The sequence below is a fragment of the Brachyistius frenatus genome, unplaced genomic scaffold (genome assembly GCF_029030835.1).
Source record: "Brachyistius frenatus isolate BFR_SWC_R1_liver_20210118 unplaced genomic scaffold, ASM2903083v1 Contig_7, whole genome shotgun sequence".
NCBI lineage: Eukaryota > Metazoa > Chordata > Actinopteri > Embiotocidae > Brachyistius > Brachyistius frenatus.
The window spans coordinates 6,542,813-6,559,026 of record NW_027210606.1 but is presented as its reverse complement, the minus strand read 5'-3'; the positions used below and the strand labels follow the sequence as shown (position 1 = coordinate 6,559,026).

Below are 16,214 nucleotides of genomic sequence, written 5' to 3'. Positions count from 1 at the left end.
TGAACAGCTGACACAGAACATATGCGACAAATATCTTTTACAACTCAGGCCGGTGGGCCACTAGAAAAACTACAAGACAACTACAGCTCAGTCTCAAAGGCAAAACTAAGAAAAGCCAAGAAGCAAACAAAATGTGAATAAAGCAAAGCATAAACATAAATTTACAGCAGCTATGTGTCTCCAATGATTCTCTTTGGACAACAAACAGGAAGCCCCGAGGCCGTGAGGAACTTGCTAAAGAGAGATGCAACACACCCAGAGCACCTGCTCCTACAGCAAATGCATCTTGCTGATAGCTGTTGATGCGGACATAGTTGCCATGGGCAAGTCCAGATTGCCTTACTCAACAGGCCTGCAGGGCGTGGTGGGTGAGAAAAGTAATAGCACAACTAAAACGTCCTGCTGTTAATGGTCTATATCTTGATCGCTATCGCCCGCAACAGCTGGATGCCAATTCTGGCTGCCGGAAAGACAGTGTGGATTCTCCTTGTCACTTTTTAATTGGAAATTTGAGCCAGGACTATTTTTGTCAGTACAGTAAGTTTCAGTGTGGATCTCACATATAAGACATATAGACAGGGCAGCGTGGTATCGGCAAAATCAAATATCACTACATTTCCGACCAGATACCTCGATATCGATAGTCAATGGTCAATATTGTAGGGATGACTGTTAATGTTTTAACAGAATATTAACACAATAAAATGTTTGATAAATAACTAGCAGTAATGTGGATATAAATGACAAATAATAAAACAGCCAGAGAAGTCTGGTGAGTTCAGAAAATTACATCACTTTTCCCTGAAGCAGTCTTTAAAACCAAGAAAAGAACACACTTATTCCAATATCCAAAACCTAAGATGACATCGATTCTTATATCACAATATCGATATGATATTGACATGTTTCCCTGTCCTTCATGTAGGTACAGAAAAACAACATCTTTAAGAGCTCCTTTGTCCATTTTGAGCAGTTAACTGGAATTATTTGGAAATAACAAGGAACTGATAAAGCAGGTAGTGAATCTTTTAAGAAGTACTGCAAGCATCAAGGAAGAAAGTTTAACACTAAACTTGTGTATATAATTTGTTCCCCTTGAAGACATCCTTTCTGATGACTTAAGTCGTACCATGCCACTGAGACCCTGAGAAATCCCAGGTATGCCATTCATTGACAGCTGCCACATGTGCTGCGGAGCCCACGAGGCTTTTGCTCTGAAGGAGCAGCGACTCCATGAATCGGCTTTGTGGGAACTTCTATTTAGTTCGCTCAGAAAAACAGACTTTGTAACCGACATGAAAGCTCAAGATCCTTCTCTGCAGAGCTTCCTGACTTTCATTCAAACAATAAAAACAAAGAGTCAAAAGTAAGTTGCTCTTGAGAACACGCACAAACGCCTTAGACTTTCCATGCACAGAAAAGTGCAGATTTTTGACATATCTAAGAACACGTGGTGGTGCCACCAGCATACAGATGGAAGAGTTTAATACTAGATATCTCGGTTGGTTTTTTTACCCCAGTTCTTTCTTGCTCGAAACAATTTGTATTCCTGCTGAAGTCAAATCTCTGTTCCCCTAACTGTTCCCAATAATTGTATAAGTCAAGTTAATTAACATTGCCGGGTGCACAAGCCAATTTTTCAAATTATAATTCAGTACATCAGCTAACGTTACAACCTTGGATTGTGAATGTGATGACGTTCACATTCCAACATGTACATAATGCAATGCTAACATGCTACTGCTAAGAAGGGATAATATCGGTCACGGTCACCATCTTAGTTTAACATGCTATTTGCTGAACAGCACTGAACAGAAAGCCCAGCTGAGGCTGATGGGAATGTCATAACTACTAGAGGTATTTATTTAAACTGATGAACCAAAGGAGGATGGCAGAATGTCCATCAACGTCATTTTAATTCGGCCTGTGAGGATATGAATGTGTCTATCAAATTTTGAGATGAGATATTTCTTTTAAATCCACAAATGTGAACCTCATTGAGGCAGAAGAAAAAAGAAAAAAGAAATCACCAAAGTCATTAGAATAAATCATGTCAGAATCATCAATCTGTTGACATCACCGACTAACACGCAGACTGATTGACATGGTTGTCTACAGAACCCGGCTAAAAAAATGTCTGACACTACATAAAGGCATCATATAAAAGGACAGGTTACACGCCCTTACTATAAAACGAGGTGTAGAAAAAGGCCTAACTTATTGTTGCAACACAAGGCAACACTGATTTTTAAAAGAAGGTGAAAAAAAAATATGTATTAAGCCTGTTGCTAGGTAAACCAAAGAAGCCTCCTGATGCGATCTATTTTAGTTCATCCTTTGAAACCACTAGAGCATAGACAGCAAGGTACAACTAAATAATCATAATGGACATTTTCAAAAAGCTGATTAACTCAGCAGCTTGCTTTGTTCAGGGAAAAAACCAAGAAGTGTAAGAGGACAAGCAAACACTCCCCAGAGATTTTCACTATTATCCTTGTTTCTCTATTTTCAGTCTTTGATATCTCCCAACATCTCTCTTCGCTACCTCGTCTCCACACTTCTGTGACAGAGTGGAGGGTAATATTTTTTTTACATCTAACTTTTATAACTCCGATGACATTATGGAAACGCTGTCAGCACCACAATAATTAAGAGGTCAAATGGAGAGACGCAAAAACAGGTGCCTTTTCTTTTGTCTCGGTTTAATGTCTAAATTAACTGGTCAGGATTTTATTTAAAGTGCCTTTTAAATTTTGGTTGCTCATAATAAATACACAGTCTTTGCTAAGAGCTGCAGGAGACCAATGAGATATGATTTAAGATCGAAAGATCCTCAACACTGAGTAACCTAACTGGGGGCTTTAAATGGAAACAGCAGTCGAAGTGTAATGTTGCATCCCTGAAGGTCTCGAAGTTGTCCAGGACTTCAGACCAAAATGTTAGATATATATTGTAATGTCAAAAGGAAACAGCAAAAGCTACTAAAATCAACTTCAGCAAATATCAAGTGGTCTTTGAAGTATTTTAAACTTTGAGAAAAATACTAACTTTCTAATATACAATTTAAAGTGACGCCAGCAAATGATAATCAATGTTAAATAAATGTACAGATACCCAATTTATTCACATCTTACTAAGTTCATTTTAGTATGATATGATTGACTGTGAAATAACTATTTTATATCAATGGAAATGTGAAGGTTGAACCAACATGTGAATGTGCTAAAGCTGACTTTAATCTCGATGTTTGTGCGTTCATTCAGTGACGATGCATTCAGAGGGCTTATGTCTTTTAAAATCTGCCGTGGACTCCTGTGGAAAGCAGCTTACTTGACACGGTAATCGCATTTCATTAATATCAAGTCATTTTGCTGATTTAATTCACCAAGAAAGTCAAAGTAGACTTTTTACACAAGCAGCGGTGCTGTTACAGCGCCAATCAGGTAACATCATTTGCTTAACTAATGTCATAGTTAGAGAGCACTGATGTTTTGGGAACTGCTTCAACCCTAAATTTCCCAACCTACTATACAGAACTGTAGATACTTATGCAAACATATATCCCAAACAATAAGACAATCCTGTAAAGTAGACATTTTTTTAAAGTAGGAATTTGAGTTGTAATTCAAGCCACAGAAAAATATGTTTTTCAAAATTTTCATACGTTTATCTAAAAACCAAACCTAAAAATAGGCTCAATAGTTACAGGCTTTTTAAGGTTGTATGTTGGTGTCCGCCGTCTGCCATGGGTGGAGCCGCGGCATGCGGCCCTTCTGTCTACGTGCGAATAAAAAATGACGGACAAATCCGTCTTCTCATAAGTGTTGTGTTTATATCCATTCTCACTGATACAATTCAGGCAAAGTAAAAGAAAAAAAATCAATCATGTATGCAAGTTATCGATAAAAGTAAAATATTATGCTAATTTGCAACATTTGTTATGAAGAAAAAAAAACTGGGGTCAATTACCAAAAACAAGCATTATAAAGGTCACTACATTAGTATGAATTTACAATTCATCAGAAAAAGTTTAAGTCAGTTGTGAATGAGAAAAGTAAATGTTTAATTGTGCTAACAAAATAGAATAAGAAGCCAAGTAGCTTTGAGGTTTGATTTGACTTTTTTTTTTTTTTTTTTTTTTTTTTTAAAAAGGAGCAGTTACACAAAGCAACAACTACCAAGGTGAAAAGGGGCGAGAGTGTACAATGACCTCTGACATTTTAAGCTCTGCGGTTAAACCGAACCCAAACTGCTGACTATGTACAGTACTCACCCGTCTGCGGCAGAAAGGTAAACCCTGAGCAATGATGTTGATGCTAAATATCTTGAGTACTTTCTGAGGGGGTAACGATTCCTTGGTGACGTCCTTAGGGTCTGCCAGGTTGAGCGCTTTGCTCTCCAGCGGGACATGCAAAGTCTTCTCTTTTCCAGAGGCGACATTTGGCATCTTTCTCCGAGCACCAGACGACGAGAAACGGGGAATAGGGCAATGCCGCAGCATTGCAAAAAAAAAGAAAAAAAAAAAGAAAGAAAAAAAGAATTGTTTTTAAAAACGGTCTAATGGATCATGTCCCAGAAGGAGCTCTGAAAGCTGACCGACTAGCGTCGCATGAAGATAGCCTTTCTTAAATAACTACTACCTTCCTTGGACCTTCAAACCATTGTGCGGATGTATCAAAACTCCACTCGCTGAGCTCCTTCCTACTCAACTCACCCCACTGCTGCCTGGCACCCTTTAAAATATCTCTCGGGTGTGAGGTCACTGTTGCACCCAAGCCAGGCGGAGCAGCAGCTGTCGGGGCCTGAACAGAGGATGGACCGACTCAGCCTCACCCCCCTCAGACCGGCACTGTGGAATCTGCTCTCATGACCCCTCGGCGGTGGAATGTGTACCAGGAGTCGTCCGACGCAGCAAATGTGTCCGGGGAGCTTCCTCATTGTGGTCGTTCTCTGACCCCCTTCAGGTCCTCCCAACTTAGAGGCCTACATCAGTACTGAGCCCAGTTAAATTTACCCCATGAAAACTATCAGCATACAATAGAACGGCAGATTACTATATCCTCGTCCGAATCATATTCGTCAAGGTAAGTGTTGAAGCTGGGATTTGTAACATGCTAACCTTCTCTGACTCTGCCATGAACCCGGGTATTAAGGAATGTCAATAACTCCGTTTGGGTCAGCAAAGAGGCTGAGGATATTTCAGGAGCCGATCACAGTTGTCCAATGTTAGTATGTGTGACACATATGCTTAAACAAGGATTCACTTCACCAGTATCAAGAGGGACGGACTTTAAAGTCTACTAATGTATTTTCACATGAAGCTACAAAGACAGAAGCAGCAGCAGGATGCCAGTGTTTTTCAATCAAAACTTGATCCACAGCGACACATTAATGTCAGAGATCCAAAGGTAGGAAAATGTGTAGGTGCAACAGTGGGCGGTTGAGAAAAATGCAGTTTCTGCTGGTTCCCCCCCAAAAAAGAAAGAAAATTAATATGCAGCAGAAAACAGCTGCCAATCAGCACTGAATATGTATGAATCTACAGACTCAGCGAGAGACAAAAAATACAACTTTCCTCTGTGAGCATTTAAATGTCCGAACACATGGTAACAAAAGACCTGGAGGGCTTAACTTCTCTTCTATTCTCACATCCTCCATTGTCTGAGGAGGATTACAGTGCCTGAACATCCGTCAGAGGACACTGAGGGCCCCGACACGCCAGTCCGACAGGCGGACCGGTGGACGCCATTGAGTGCCGGTGGCGGACCAACGCCCACAGTTTTAACAGTATGTTCAGCACAATTGAAGCAGGTTGGTGCCTTATCGACAGCTGTTGGACTAACGGCAGTCAGCCAGGCAGAGATAGCTGTGATCGAAGATTCAGCCTGGTAAATCAGGGATTTTACCATTTGGAGAAGTTTTAGCTTATTTTTTATTTTCCGCCCCTTCATCAGTTAAAATACCATGTTAGAGAAGCACAGGACAACAAGGACACAATTTCTTTTCAATCACAAATCTTAAATTAGTTTTCCATAATGGCAAACAAGTGCATTATTGTGTTTCTTTTTTACTGCAGTTTCTTTGGATTGTAATAATGGGGTACTATTACAGTTCTTTTCAACTAAACTGACTCAGCTGCTGACATGATGCCATGATTCTTATGCGAATAATAAGTGAATATTGATCAGAGGAACTGCAACTGAGAACAGTATACGGGAACAACACTGAAATTGGCAGTCTGACAGTAACATAATAGAATACACTTAAAAAAAAAAAGAAAGAACTTGTCATCTTACAAACACGACCACATCTGTGTTTCAATTGGCAAACTGAGCACATCTGCCCAATCAAAGTCCCATGTCTGTTGGATTCAGCTGGAGTTTGCAGCCCAACAGGAAATGCAGGCTTGAATTTGTCTGTCATGCATTTCAATAAAAATCTATGTGAGCAAGCAAATATTCATAGGAAGGAAAAGTACTGTGACCGCACCTTAAAAAAGGCACAAAACAAAAGTGCATGTCAGTTAAGAGCTTATCAACTGCAATATCCAAGCGTCCAGCTTGTAAAAATTAACATCCGTCCATCTTCGTTGGCACGGTGGTGCAGTGGCTAGCATTGTCGCCTCACAGCAAAAAGGTTCGGGGTTTGAATCCAGTCCTGGGCCTTTCTGTATGGAGTTTGCATGTTCTCCCTGTGCTTGCGTGGGTTCTCTCCGGGTTCTCCGGCTTCCTCCCATCACCCAAAAACATGCACCTCAGGTTGGTTGGCGCCGCAGTCGTGGCAGCCTGTTGCAGCAGCTCCCCCTCGGGATGCTGCTGTAGCGAAAGAATTTCCCCTCAGGGATTAATAGAGTACAATAAAAAAAATTAAAAAAAACAAGGGCTTCAGGTTTAGCTTGGTGTGTCAAGGCCATAAGGGGCCCCCATGTCCTCCGAAACAATGGATAGAAAGTACCATCTTTCAAATGAGCAGTGACGAGGACTGAAATTCAAATGAGGGAACAAGCTACAAGGCAACATGTTTCTGTACAGTCTTTCAACCAAACCGTCTCACCACTAGAAATAGATGCTGGATAGTTGTTAAGTACTCTAAAATGATAGGTACTATTGAGTCAATCACCTGAATCAAGGAATGAATGTTCTCTGGAGAACATGAATAAACTGCGATTCCCATTACTGCAGAGTGTGAAACAACCAATGAGGCATCAGTGAGCTGCTGCTTGTTTCTGAGATGTCCCAGGACTTGTAGAGGTTATTTGAGCTTTCAGACTAATCTTAGGCCATCAAGCTATGTGAAAGACACCCTATTCCAATCTGCTACAACGTGATCGCCCCAAAGTAACCTGTTAAATTGCAAGCCATGCAAGAGCATTTAACTTTAACTTGCCCTTTACTCTTGGTAGAATATTTTCCTTAATTATTATTGTGCCATTTTCAATCAAATGATCCAGGAAACTTCTTTGATTTCATATCAGTTCGCTTTCCCACGACCAAGAAATCCCAAACCAAACCCAAAGGAGATTCCTCAAATGTAAAAGGGGAATACAGTTTGGGAAGTTCCCACAATGTTTCAGACTTTCTGATATAAAAAGGGAGCTGCGCTTAAGTCCTCACATGACAACATATAATGTGTTGTGTCTATTTTCGGAGATTTACAAAGACAGAAACATACAGTTGTGCTGAGCTTTACAGTAATCCAAACCTACCCAAAGGTAAAAGATCAATGGCCATATTAAAACCAACAACAACAAACCACTCTAATATTTCACATCATTTTTTTTTATGGTTACAAAGTTACTATTGTACAAGCTCTCCACATGCCCACGAAGCACACTGACAATAGCTATTGTAGGGGCAAATTGTTTTGTCTGCCATTCTTCCCCTGTATTAGTGTGCGGTCACTGAGTTTGCAATCCCTGATAAGACATCCCAAGACTGCAGGGGCCAGAGGTCAAGAATGATTGGCTTCTAGTAACTCAGTACACTTTCAAATCACTCCTGGCTTCTCAGGGCAACTGAGATGACAGGGTATAAATGTAGACGCACATTTTGTGAAAGAGAGAAACTGTGGGTCCCGCATGTGCAGTGAACAGTTATCGACAAGGAATCTTCAACAATAGCTTTGGTGATTTTCTTTACCGTCAACAAAAGAGGAAAATTAACAATGAACCGAATCTACTGAACGGTGTTTTCTGTAGAGCAACCCCCTTTAGAGACATGGAGTCGATCAGCCCGACACAGACCAGCTCACTTGCAGTTTGGACAGAGCATAAATCCTCCCTAAATGCTGCCAACTTCCTTCAGATCCCATCACAGCAGTTTAGGAGAACATGAGGTGACTTTGTGAAAAGAAACTCTTTTTATAGACTCAATCAGATGAAATATAAATTACATTTATTCTTACTGTGCCCCGATGACAGAAAGCAATCAGCCTTTTAATTTAGGGATAAGAGATAATAATATTGGAGGTGAAAGTTCCACAACTGCAAATCATAATGTAGAGAAAAAGTAGCTCTGGACGTGCAGCAGGGGGAGTTTTATCACCTTTAAACATCCATATAGTGTATCTATGATAAAAGTGAAGTTTTCCTGGATGAAAATTATTGTATTTTTTTTGTAAAAAGAATTACATTCTTCTCATCTTTTTCACCCTTACAGTGTCTCTACATTAGTCGACAACAAAGCTACATCCTCTGCCAAACACCAGAGGCTTTACTTGTTAAAGCAAACATGTGAACGCTCCCTTAACTGAACTGTGTCCATGTCAGGTAAGCAACGGGTCATTACTGAGTAAAGGTTGTGTTTCGGTGTGGGCTGAGCTGCAAACAACAAACACAACCTGAAGGCCATGGAGTATTGTATGTCCATGACCTTCAGACCAATGCCTCCCTCTGGTGTCAATGACTGGGACAACTATGCTGCACTGTACACAAGAAAAATGTAAAAAAAAAAAAAAAAAAAAAAAAATCTTATTGTGGCACCAACACAGAACTCAAACTTCCCTTTGTGACTGTCCCTGGAATATTATGAATAACCAAGCATGCCTTTCTTCATCAAGTCGTATCATTGAGTCAGTCATAGCTGCAAAATGCACATAAATATGACTGGTTTCTGAAAAAGCATTAACTTTGCTTCCTGGACGTGTCTGACACACAGGGATTGTCATTGTACACACAACGTGTAGGTGTACTGTGACTTTACGTTCTCTGGACAGGCAAATGCTTTAGCTCCATGTTTCATTGTGGCCGAAAAGATGAAGACAACAAACATGCTGAGAAGGCATGTATGGAGGGCGCACGCACGCACACACATGTAACACCAGAAGAGCTTTCTTTTATCACATTTACAGATCCTAACGAATGTGGAAACCTGGGTCATTACTGAAGTGTCATTTTTGAGCAAAGCTTGGTAAAGTCCTTTTTATGAGTCAAAACAACTGGGGATGTTGACGTTAATTAGCCCAACATTTGTGTTTAAGCAAAAGGATGGTTTAAAAAATGTTAGGGTCTGCAGGAGGTGTAGATGAAAAGCAGCCAGACTGACTGCAGCTTGACTGGATGACCGATCAAACGCAAGCAGCAGTTAGTGGAAAGCCAGTGAGATCTTTGTTACCTCTGTGACCTCTTTCTGTTGTTGTTGGTTGGGGCATATGTACACAATGGGTCACGTTCCCAGGAACGCACGTGTTTAAAAAATTATGCCTTTCGGAAACATGGAAGACATATCCATAAACTAGTAAGAGCTGAAGGTGACTGCAATGAAGGTCTGGGAGAGCATCACCAGAGAAGATACAAAGCGTCTGCTGAAGTCTGAGGGTCAAAGACAATTCTCCACAAACTATTAAATATGAGGATTTTGATTGACTTGGTGTGCATCCGTCTAATTACTTTTGAACTTTGGGAATTGTGTGGTGGTTATCACACAGTTCTTTCTATACGTATGTAAACCTACTGAGATTAAAGCGGAGATTTGGCAATTTAATGCACTGTCAATTAATTATTCTAACTGAGTGTGGAACACTCAAGGATACAATGAGAACAAGTTCTCCTGTCAGACAACTGTCAGCGTGGAGCGCTGCCCGGGTGTGTGAATTGTTGTGAGAATAAGTTATCCTTTACTTTTTGTTGTTTTGATGTATTAATTTTTTTTTTTTTTTTTTAATTAAAGAAATCAAAGAAAGACTACTGAGCAACAAACAATCAATATTCAATGTCCATTGGAGGTGCATCAGTATATAATGGCCTCTATTAAAAACAAAAATTGTTATCAATATATATTGGTGGTGACTCAAATGAGTTGCCTCCACGTGGGAGGATGAGAACACTGGTCCTTTGTGGCTCATCTCTTCCTGTGTGACAAGGCCAGCGAGTGGGAGATACCACCTACAATAAGCAGGCTGCCTTTTCTTTGGAAATCTATTTAATTGGTGGCAATAGACTGTGACGTGTGTGTGTGTGTGTGTGTGTGTGTGTGTGTGTGTGTGTGTGTGTGTGTGTGTGTGTGTGTGTGTGTGTGTGTGTGTGTGTGTGTGTGTGTGTGTGTGTGTGTGTGTGTGTGTGTGTGTGTGTGTGTGTGTGTGTGTGTGTAAAGAGAAATGGGGACTGAATTTAACTCTGAGTTTTCTGGCAGTGTTATTGCTCATTCCGTCTCAAACAACAATACATAAACTTTGTGCACATATGGAGAATACTGCAGTACCATGTACACACATTAGTGTACAGTCGTGTTAGTAAGTAAAGGATTATTAATATTCTCACAGTTTAGACACATATTGTTCAATAAATTGTATTACTATAGCTGTAACAACAGAACAGCAGGACAGGACATATCATTTCAACCTCGCAGACATTTTGGTGTCTTCAAGGCCATTAACCCACAGGCATCAGGAGGAGAGATTCTTTCTGTCATTATTATTCACAAAGGAAAAAGGTTTTTCATGTGGGTGTTTGGAAAGAGGCGGCCAAGTTAAAAAAAATATGACACAGCACAACAACAAAAAGTTGGAATAATGAGCAGGATACAAATAGATGAGATTAGACTTTGCCTCCATAATGCTCAGATGTACATATTATCATCCAGAAAGCTGAACTGTGGTGCTAAATAGGTAATTTGTCTTTTTGTTGAGACAAAAAGTTCTTTAAATGTAAATTTAGACCACCACATGACAGTATTAATGTTCTTTTATCTCATTTTGTTCCTTCTTCCACTGTTCAAATCAGTGTACACTGTCCTCATCCTGCTTTGCCTTACCAGAGCTCTGCAGATCCGTTAGCAACCAAAGGTCTCTGATGAGTCATTATGAGACATCTAATCCTGTAAGATCACATAATGCCTTAGTCATTAGTGATGAGTGATATGTTCAAGTGAATTCAGAGACGGACAAGCAGCAATGTGCTGTATGGAGCCTTAAATGGGAATATCATGTTCCTGTTTATTCTTATCTCACACTGAAATAGTTCAATACATCTTAATAACACTTCAAGATGGTGGGTTTGGTTACAGTTTGGAAACAAATACTTTTAAAATGTGCCTCTCCCTCTGGGCCCTGCTTGGTCATATCACTGGGTCTTTTTTTCCCCCATTTAAAAGCTGTTAAAGTTGAACTCTAAAAATTGTTTGTCTTGGAAAAATGACGTATTGCAACTTGAAAACAGCAACATCCTCCACTGCTAACTGCACATCGTTCATGCTGTTTTATGGAAATGAGATGATTGGAACATACAATAACGATCAAATGTCTGTTGTGCAACAAGGTTATGATGTTAATTCTAAGCTCACCAGCCTTTCTGTCCAAGCACAATAATGGCTTTCCAATCCAAGCAGTTACAGTAATAGCAATTACAACAATAGTGGTAACTGTATATTCACCGTTTCTGGGGACTCCCACTGAGCTGTGTTTTAATGGTCTCCACAGTAAGAGTACTAACGTCATACTTCAGACAGCATGCTTTAAATCGCAGCATGTGCAGTTATAAATAATTTAAATGTATCAAACTTTCTTATTTTTACATTTACTGAAAGAATTTAAGGGAATGATATTTTCATTAGGAATGGTGGCATTAACAATTTTCTGTGAACATGAATGTGTTTTAATAACCTTTAACACTTAATTTAAACAACCTTAAACATTACACCTGCCAGTGTCAAGTAGCCTGCTTTCCCACACACTAATCTGTATGACATTATGCAGATATGAACACCAGCCCAGTGGCTACAAGCCTCATGTTAACCCGACACCGTATATTCTGCCATTCAACATGTGAGAATACGTGATACGTGTCCTTTTCAGTGCATGTACCTTTGAATAGAAAGGCACGTGCTCAAAATGTAAACCTGAATGAAGTTTTGACTCAACTCCAGCGTATCTTTGCACTTTGAGCCAGCAGGGATGTTAATGCACAGCCTGCATATACATTCATGAAGCTCTAACAGGCCAAGTGATGAGCACGACCCGGAGTATCACCCTGTTGGCCCGGGATCAAAAGACAGGAGTGTTAAGTAAGAAGAGCAGGTGGAGCCTCTTATTCGGGTGACCTGAGCCTACAGCACCTGGAGCCTGAGAACACAATCATCCACACAGAGGGCATGCCAAGACGCCCACGGAGCGCTGAACACCAGTATACTTTAAAGCTTCATACATATACAGTGGATCCTGAGGGTTTGCACACTTCCGCCACACATACGGCACATGTACACATCACCGCAACCCGACAACATTCTTAGTCCAAACATGGGCACCGATCCTCCAATGCAATGCTGTTGACACATGCATACTCTCCGAAAGCTGTCAACATGCGCAGATCGTATATTTGCAAGACATATATATATATATATATACACACACACACGCACATGCACACGTACAGCAAAATTACATCTGTTATAGGTGTATGACGTTCATCTATCTTCTACAAGTGCTACTCTTGTAAAGCGTTAGTGCTGTATAAATCTGTTTTCTTACTTAAAAAGCGATTTCAAGGTTTTACTGAAAACAAAGATCACAGATGATGAATTCATATTTTTAAGCTGATGGTTTCTACTACAGGTGAAATGTTTGACCTAGAAAATTTGTCTCAAACCTGTCAAAAGCAACCGGGATTCACAAGGACACAGTCTGCTAATAACAGCAAGAAACAGATGAAATACAAAACACTATTTAAATAATTTATCTTTTATTAAACCTGCACTGTGGAACGTTTAATGATGGGCTTTATCAGCATTGTGTGAACTCATTTGTCTCGTATGTAAGAGACATTCATTTAGATGTAAAAATCCTGCGCTGGTTTAGTTTACTGGGCTTTTTCACTAACATATTCTTCTTTATGTGTGCAAGAGTTATATTATTAATTTCAGATCACACAAGTTGCAGAAATGCCTTGAAGAATATATTGATATTGTTTAACTCTTAGTGCATTTTTGCTCCTTAAACTGCCCCAAGTCAACTCACGAAAAAAAAAAAGGCAAATGTAGTTTGGTAGCAGTAACCCTTCAGCACAGGACCAGATTACATTTCTGTCAGTATGACTGGATATGCTGTCAAATCGAGGTTTATGGAGTTAGTTTTACAATCAGGCTTTGCAGATCATTTTTAACATCTTTTATGGCTCTTTCCAGTTTTATTGCATCTACATCATGTTCCACTTATGATTTTTTTTTTTACCACTTGTGTCATAATGTAAACTATTTTATTCCTTTGTCTGACTGATCACATCTAGTTTTTTCGTATCTTGTTTTCAGCTAGTTCTAATATTTGACACCACGTATGTGTGTGTCAGAGAAATTCTGTGTAACCAGGTGTCAAATATAAGAAAACTGCTCAGGAACAACGGAGTAGTGATTTAAAAACAATGATTTGCAGACATTTCATTATCTAAAGTTTTATATTTCTCACTTGAACTGTTAACAAATGTCAACCCGATCTTTCTGCTCCACCTACTAATTCCAAGCATACAGCATCCGCAGCTGAACAAAATGTGTGCATCCAACATCAAAGCCAGCTGGCTCACCACGACACTAAGACCCTGACAAACCTATCTGACAGCTGTGTCAGATGGTGAGAAGCACCGAAGAGCAAATTCAGGCTAACTGCTATATTTAGGACAATATAAGCAGGGGCAATATCTGCATCAAAGGCTCGATCACACACAACATCACACTACTGTATAGTGACACACTGGTGTGACAAATAATACAGGAAACAAGGTTGCCAGTTCAAGAGGCGCATTCTCTTCAGCAGCAATAATAAAACGATGTGGAGCTCCCCATTGTGAGACGAGCAGCATGATGAGACTACAGGCAGAACGTAAAGTGGGATACAAGAGGATAAAACATGGCTCAGGAAACTTGTATTGAATAATATAAATTATGAAGATCTGTATCATATTATTTTGGAAACAAAAAGGAAACTATACATACAGTCCCTCCAATAAATCGTGAATAATTAACGCAAATTCAATCAATCTTTGTGGGAGCTTTCAATTTTAATGAATTCCCAGTTTTTCAGCAAAAAATGTCATCAACAGATGCTTTGCTAAAAGTATTAGGGCATAAAGTAGTGTTTAAAAGTAAAATTTTGTTTTATTAACAAAAATAAATACTCATTTTCAGTCAGCAAGCCTCTGCTCTCTCTACTCCCATCAACAAAACAAAGTTGTGGGAAAAGTGGTCTTATTAAAATGAGGAATACTGTATGTTAAAATACTTTTATACACATTTTAAGTTGTAAAAGACTGCACTTTGTTTTTGTGCACATAATAGTCCTGTGAGTTAAATTAATATAAAGTAAACAGCATCCAAAGCATAATTTTTTTTTTTTTGAAAATCTGCACCAAAATTGAGCATTTTTGTTCACACTAATTACAAAAAACCTCCATGAAATCCTAGAGGGACTGACTACAGGTTAAACCAAGATAAAACCAAACATTTGATTAATGCGGCTGATGCTGCACAGAGGTGTTTTCTTTTATTTATAACAGAGCCATGCCACCATCTGTTGAACTGATCCTGCTACTCCAACAGCTCAGCCTGTTATAAACAATGGTGTCTGGATGGAGACATCCTTTTTTTGGCCTAAATATATACTTATATTGCCTTTCAGTGACCCGTCAATACTAAAAGATGTCAGCCCTCTGATATATTGGTTTGCTTGTAAAATTTAAAAAAAAAACACGTCAGTGCATTCCAATCAAACTGTAATATACGACCGTCATCCCGAGCTCCTAGAAAACTTCCTGGCGAGCTCCATTTCTGCCTTTCAAATATAAGTGCTGTGAAGGCCACTGAAAACATACTCAAACAATCATGTCATCCGTCATCACTGAAACAAGACACCGGCATTAGCGTTGAAACCCTGGTGTCTGTGCTACATCAAAGCCTTTTAAATCTGGTTCAGAGCATCAAGTGCGCCCTCGTTTCCAGCTTCAGTCATTACTCATCATGTCAGCCGTCAATAAGTGAGGCTTGAATCTGCTTTTACCAGGTCTTATCACAGCTTTTCTAGTTGTATATATGAATGAAGTGCGGGATCTGTGAGTATGGATATGATAAACTTAAGCCTTTATCACAAACTACTTAACAAAATGGTCCTGGAATAAAGCATGTGAATAAACTGAAGAAATTAAATACTTACTCTTACTCATCATTACTTCAGGTGACAATGTAAGTCACATGCACTTAATATTACCTTTCCATTAAAAATGTATTTACATAGTATTTATTAGCTTTAATCATCTAGCATTGTGCGGTAACAGCTTTTTGTTAAATAAAACTTGCTTTAATTGCTTGTGCTCAGGATTACCACTTCTGACAAAAACAATCTACAGATGGATGACAAACTAAAGGCAAAACTTAAAGTGTAGGTAACATAAACTGCTCCAGTGCTACTCTGAAAGATCTTCTTCCAGCTCCAGTTTGTATTTGAGTCACAAGTTTCTCTGAAAGATGCAGTACTCACTGACATCTAAAAAAAAACTCAGACAACAAATGGTGTTGCTCTGAAGATATTTCTAGAGTTTCCCTTTACGATAAAAATCTTTTTAACCTGTTTTTTAGGGTTTTTTTTAATTGCAACTCCATCAGCTCTCATTTTATTTTTGGATGAGAAAACAGTTTTATCATGCAGTTTCCCACGTCACTGGGCCTTTGTACTTTTTCTAATACATATTCCCTATTTTGTGAGTTATTGTGGTGGTAGGGGAACACTGTCAAACATGTAGG

At 39.3% G+C, this 16,214-nt stretch overlaps 1 protein-coding gene across 4 annotated transcripts in view; it reads right to left on the bottom strand.

The window, feature by feature from the left end:
* Positions 1–16,214, bottom strand: part of fbxw7 (F-box and WD repeat domain containing 7) — a 118,364-nt gene that overhangs the window by 60,444 nt on the left and 41,706 nt on the right. Inside the window, exon 1 of one of the 4 annotated variants that reach the window (XM_069689243.1) lies at positions 4,274–4,716. The exons of the other annotated variants lie outside the window; for them this stretch is intronic. Within the exon in view, the coding sequence (XP_069545344.1) occupies positions 4,274–4,501 (228 nt within the window). The 5' untranslated portion in view covers positions 4,502–4,716. Of the gene's footprint in view, positions 1–4,273; positions 4,717–16,214 lie in introns of those variants that run through there. 4 annotated transcript variants of the gene reach the window in all.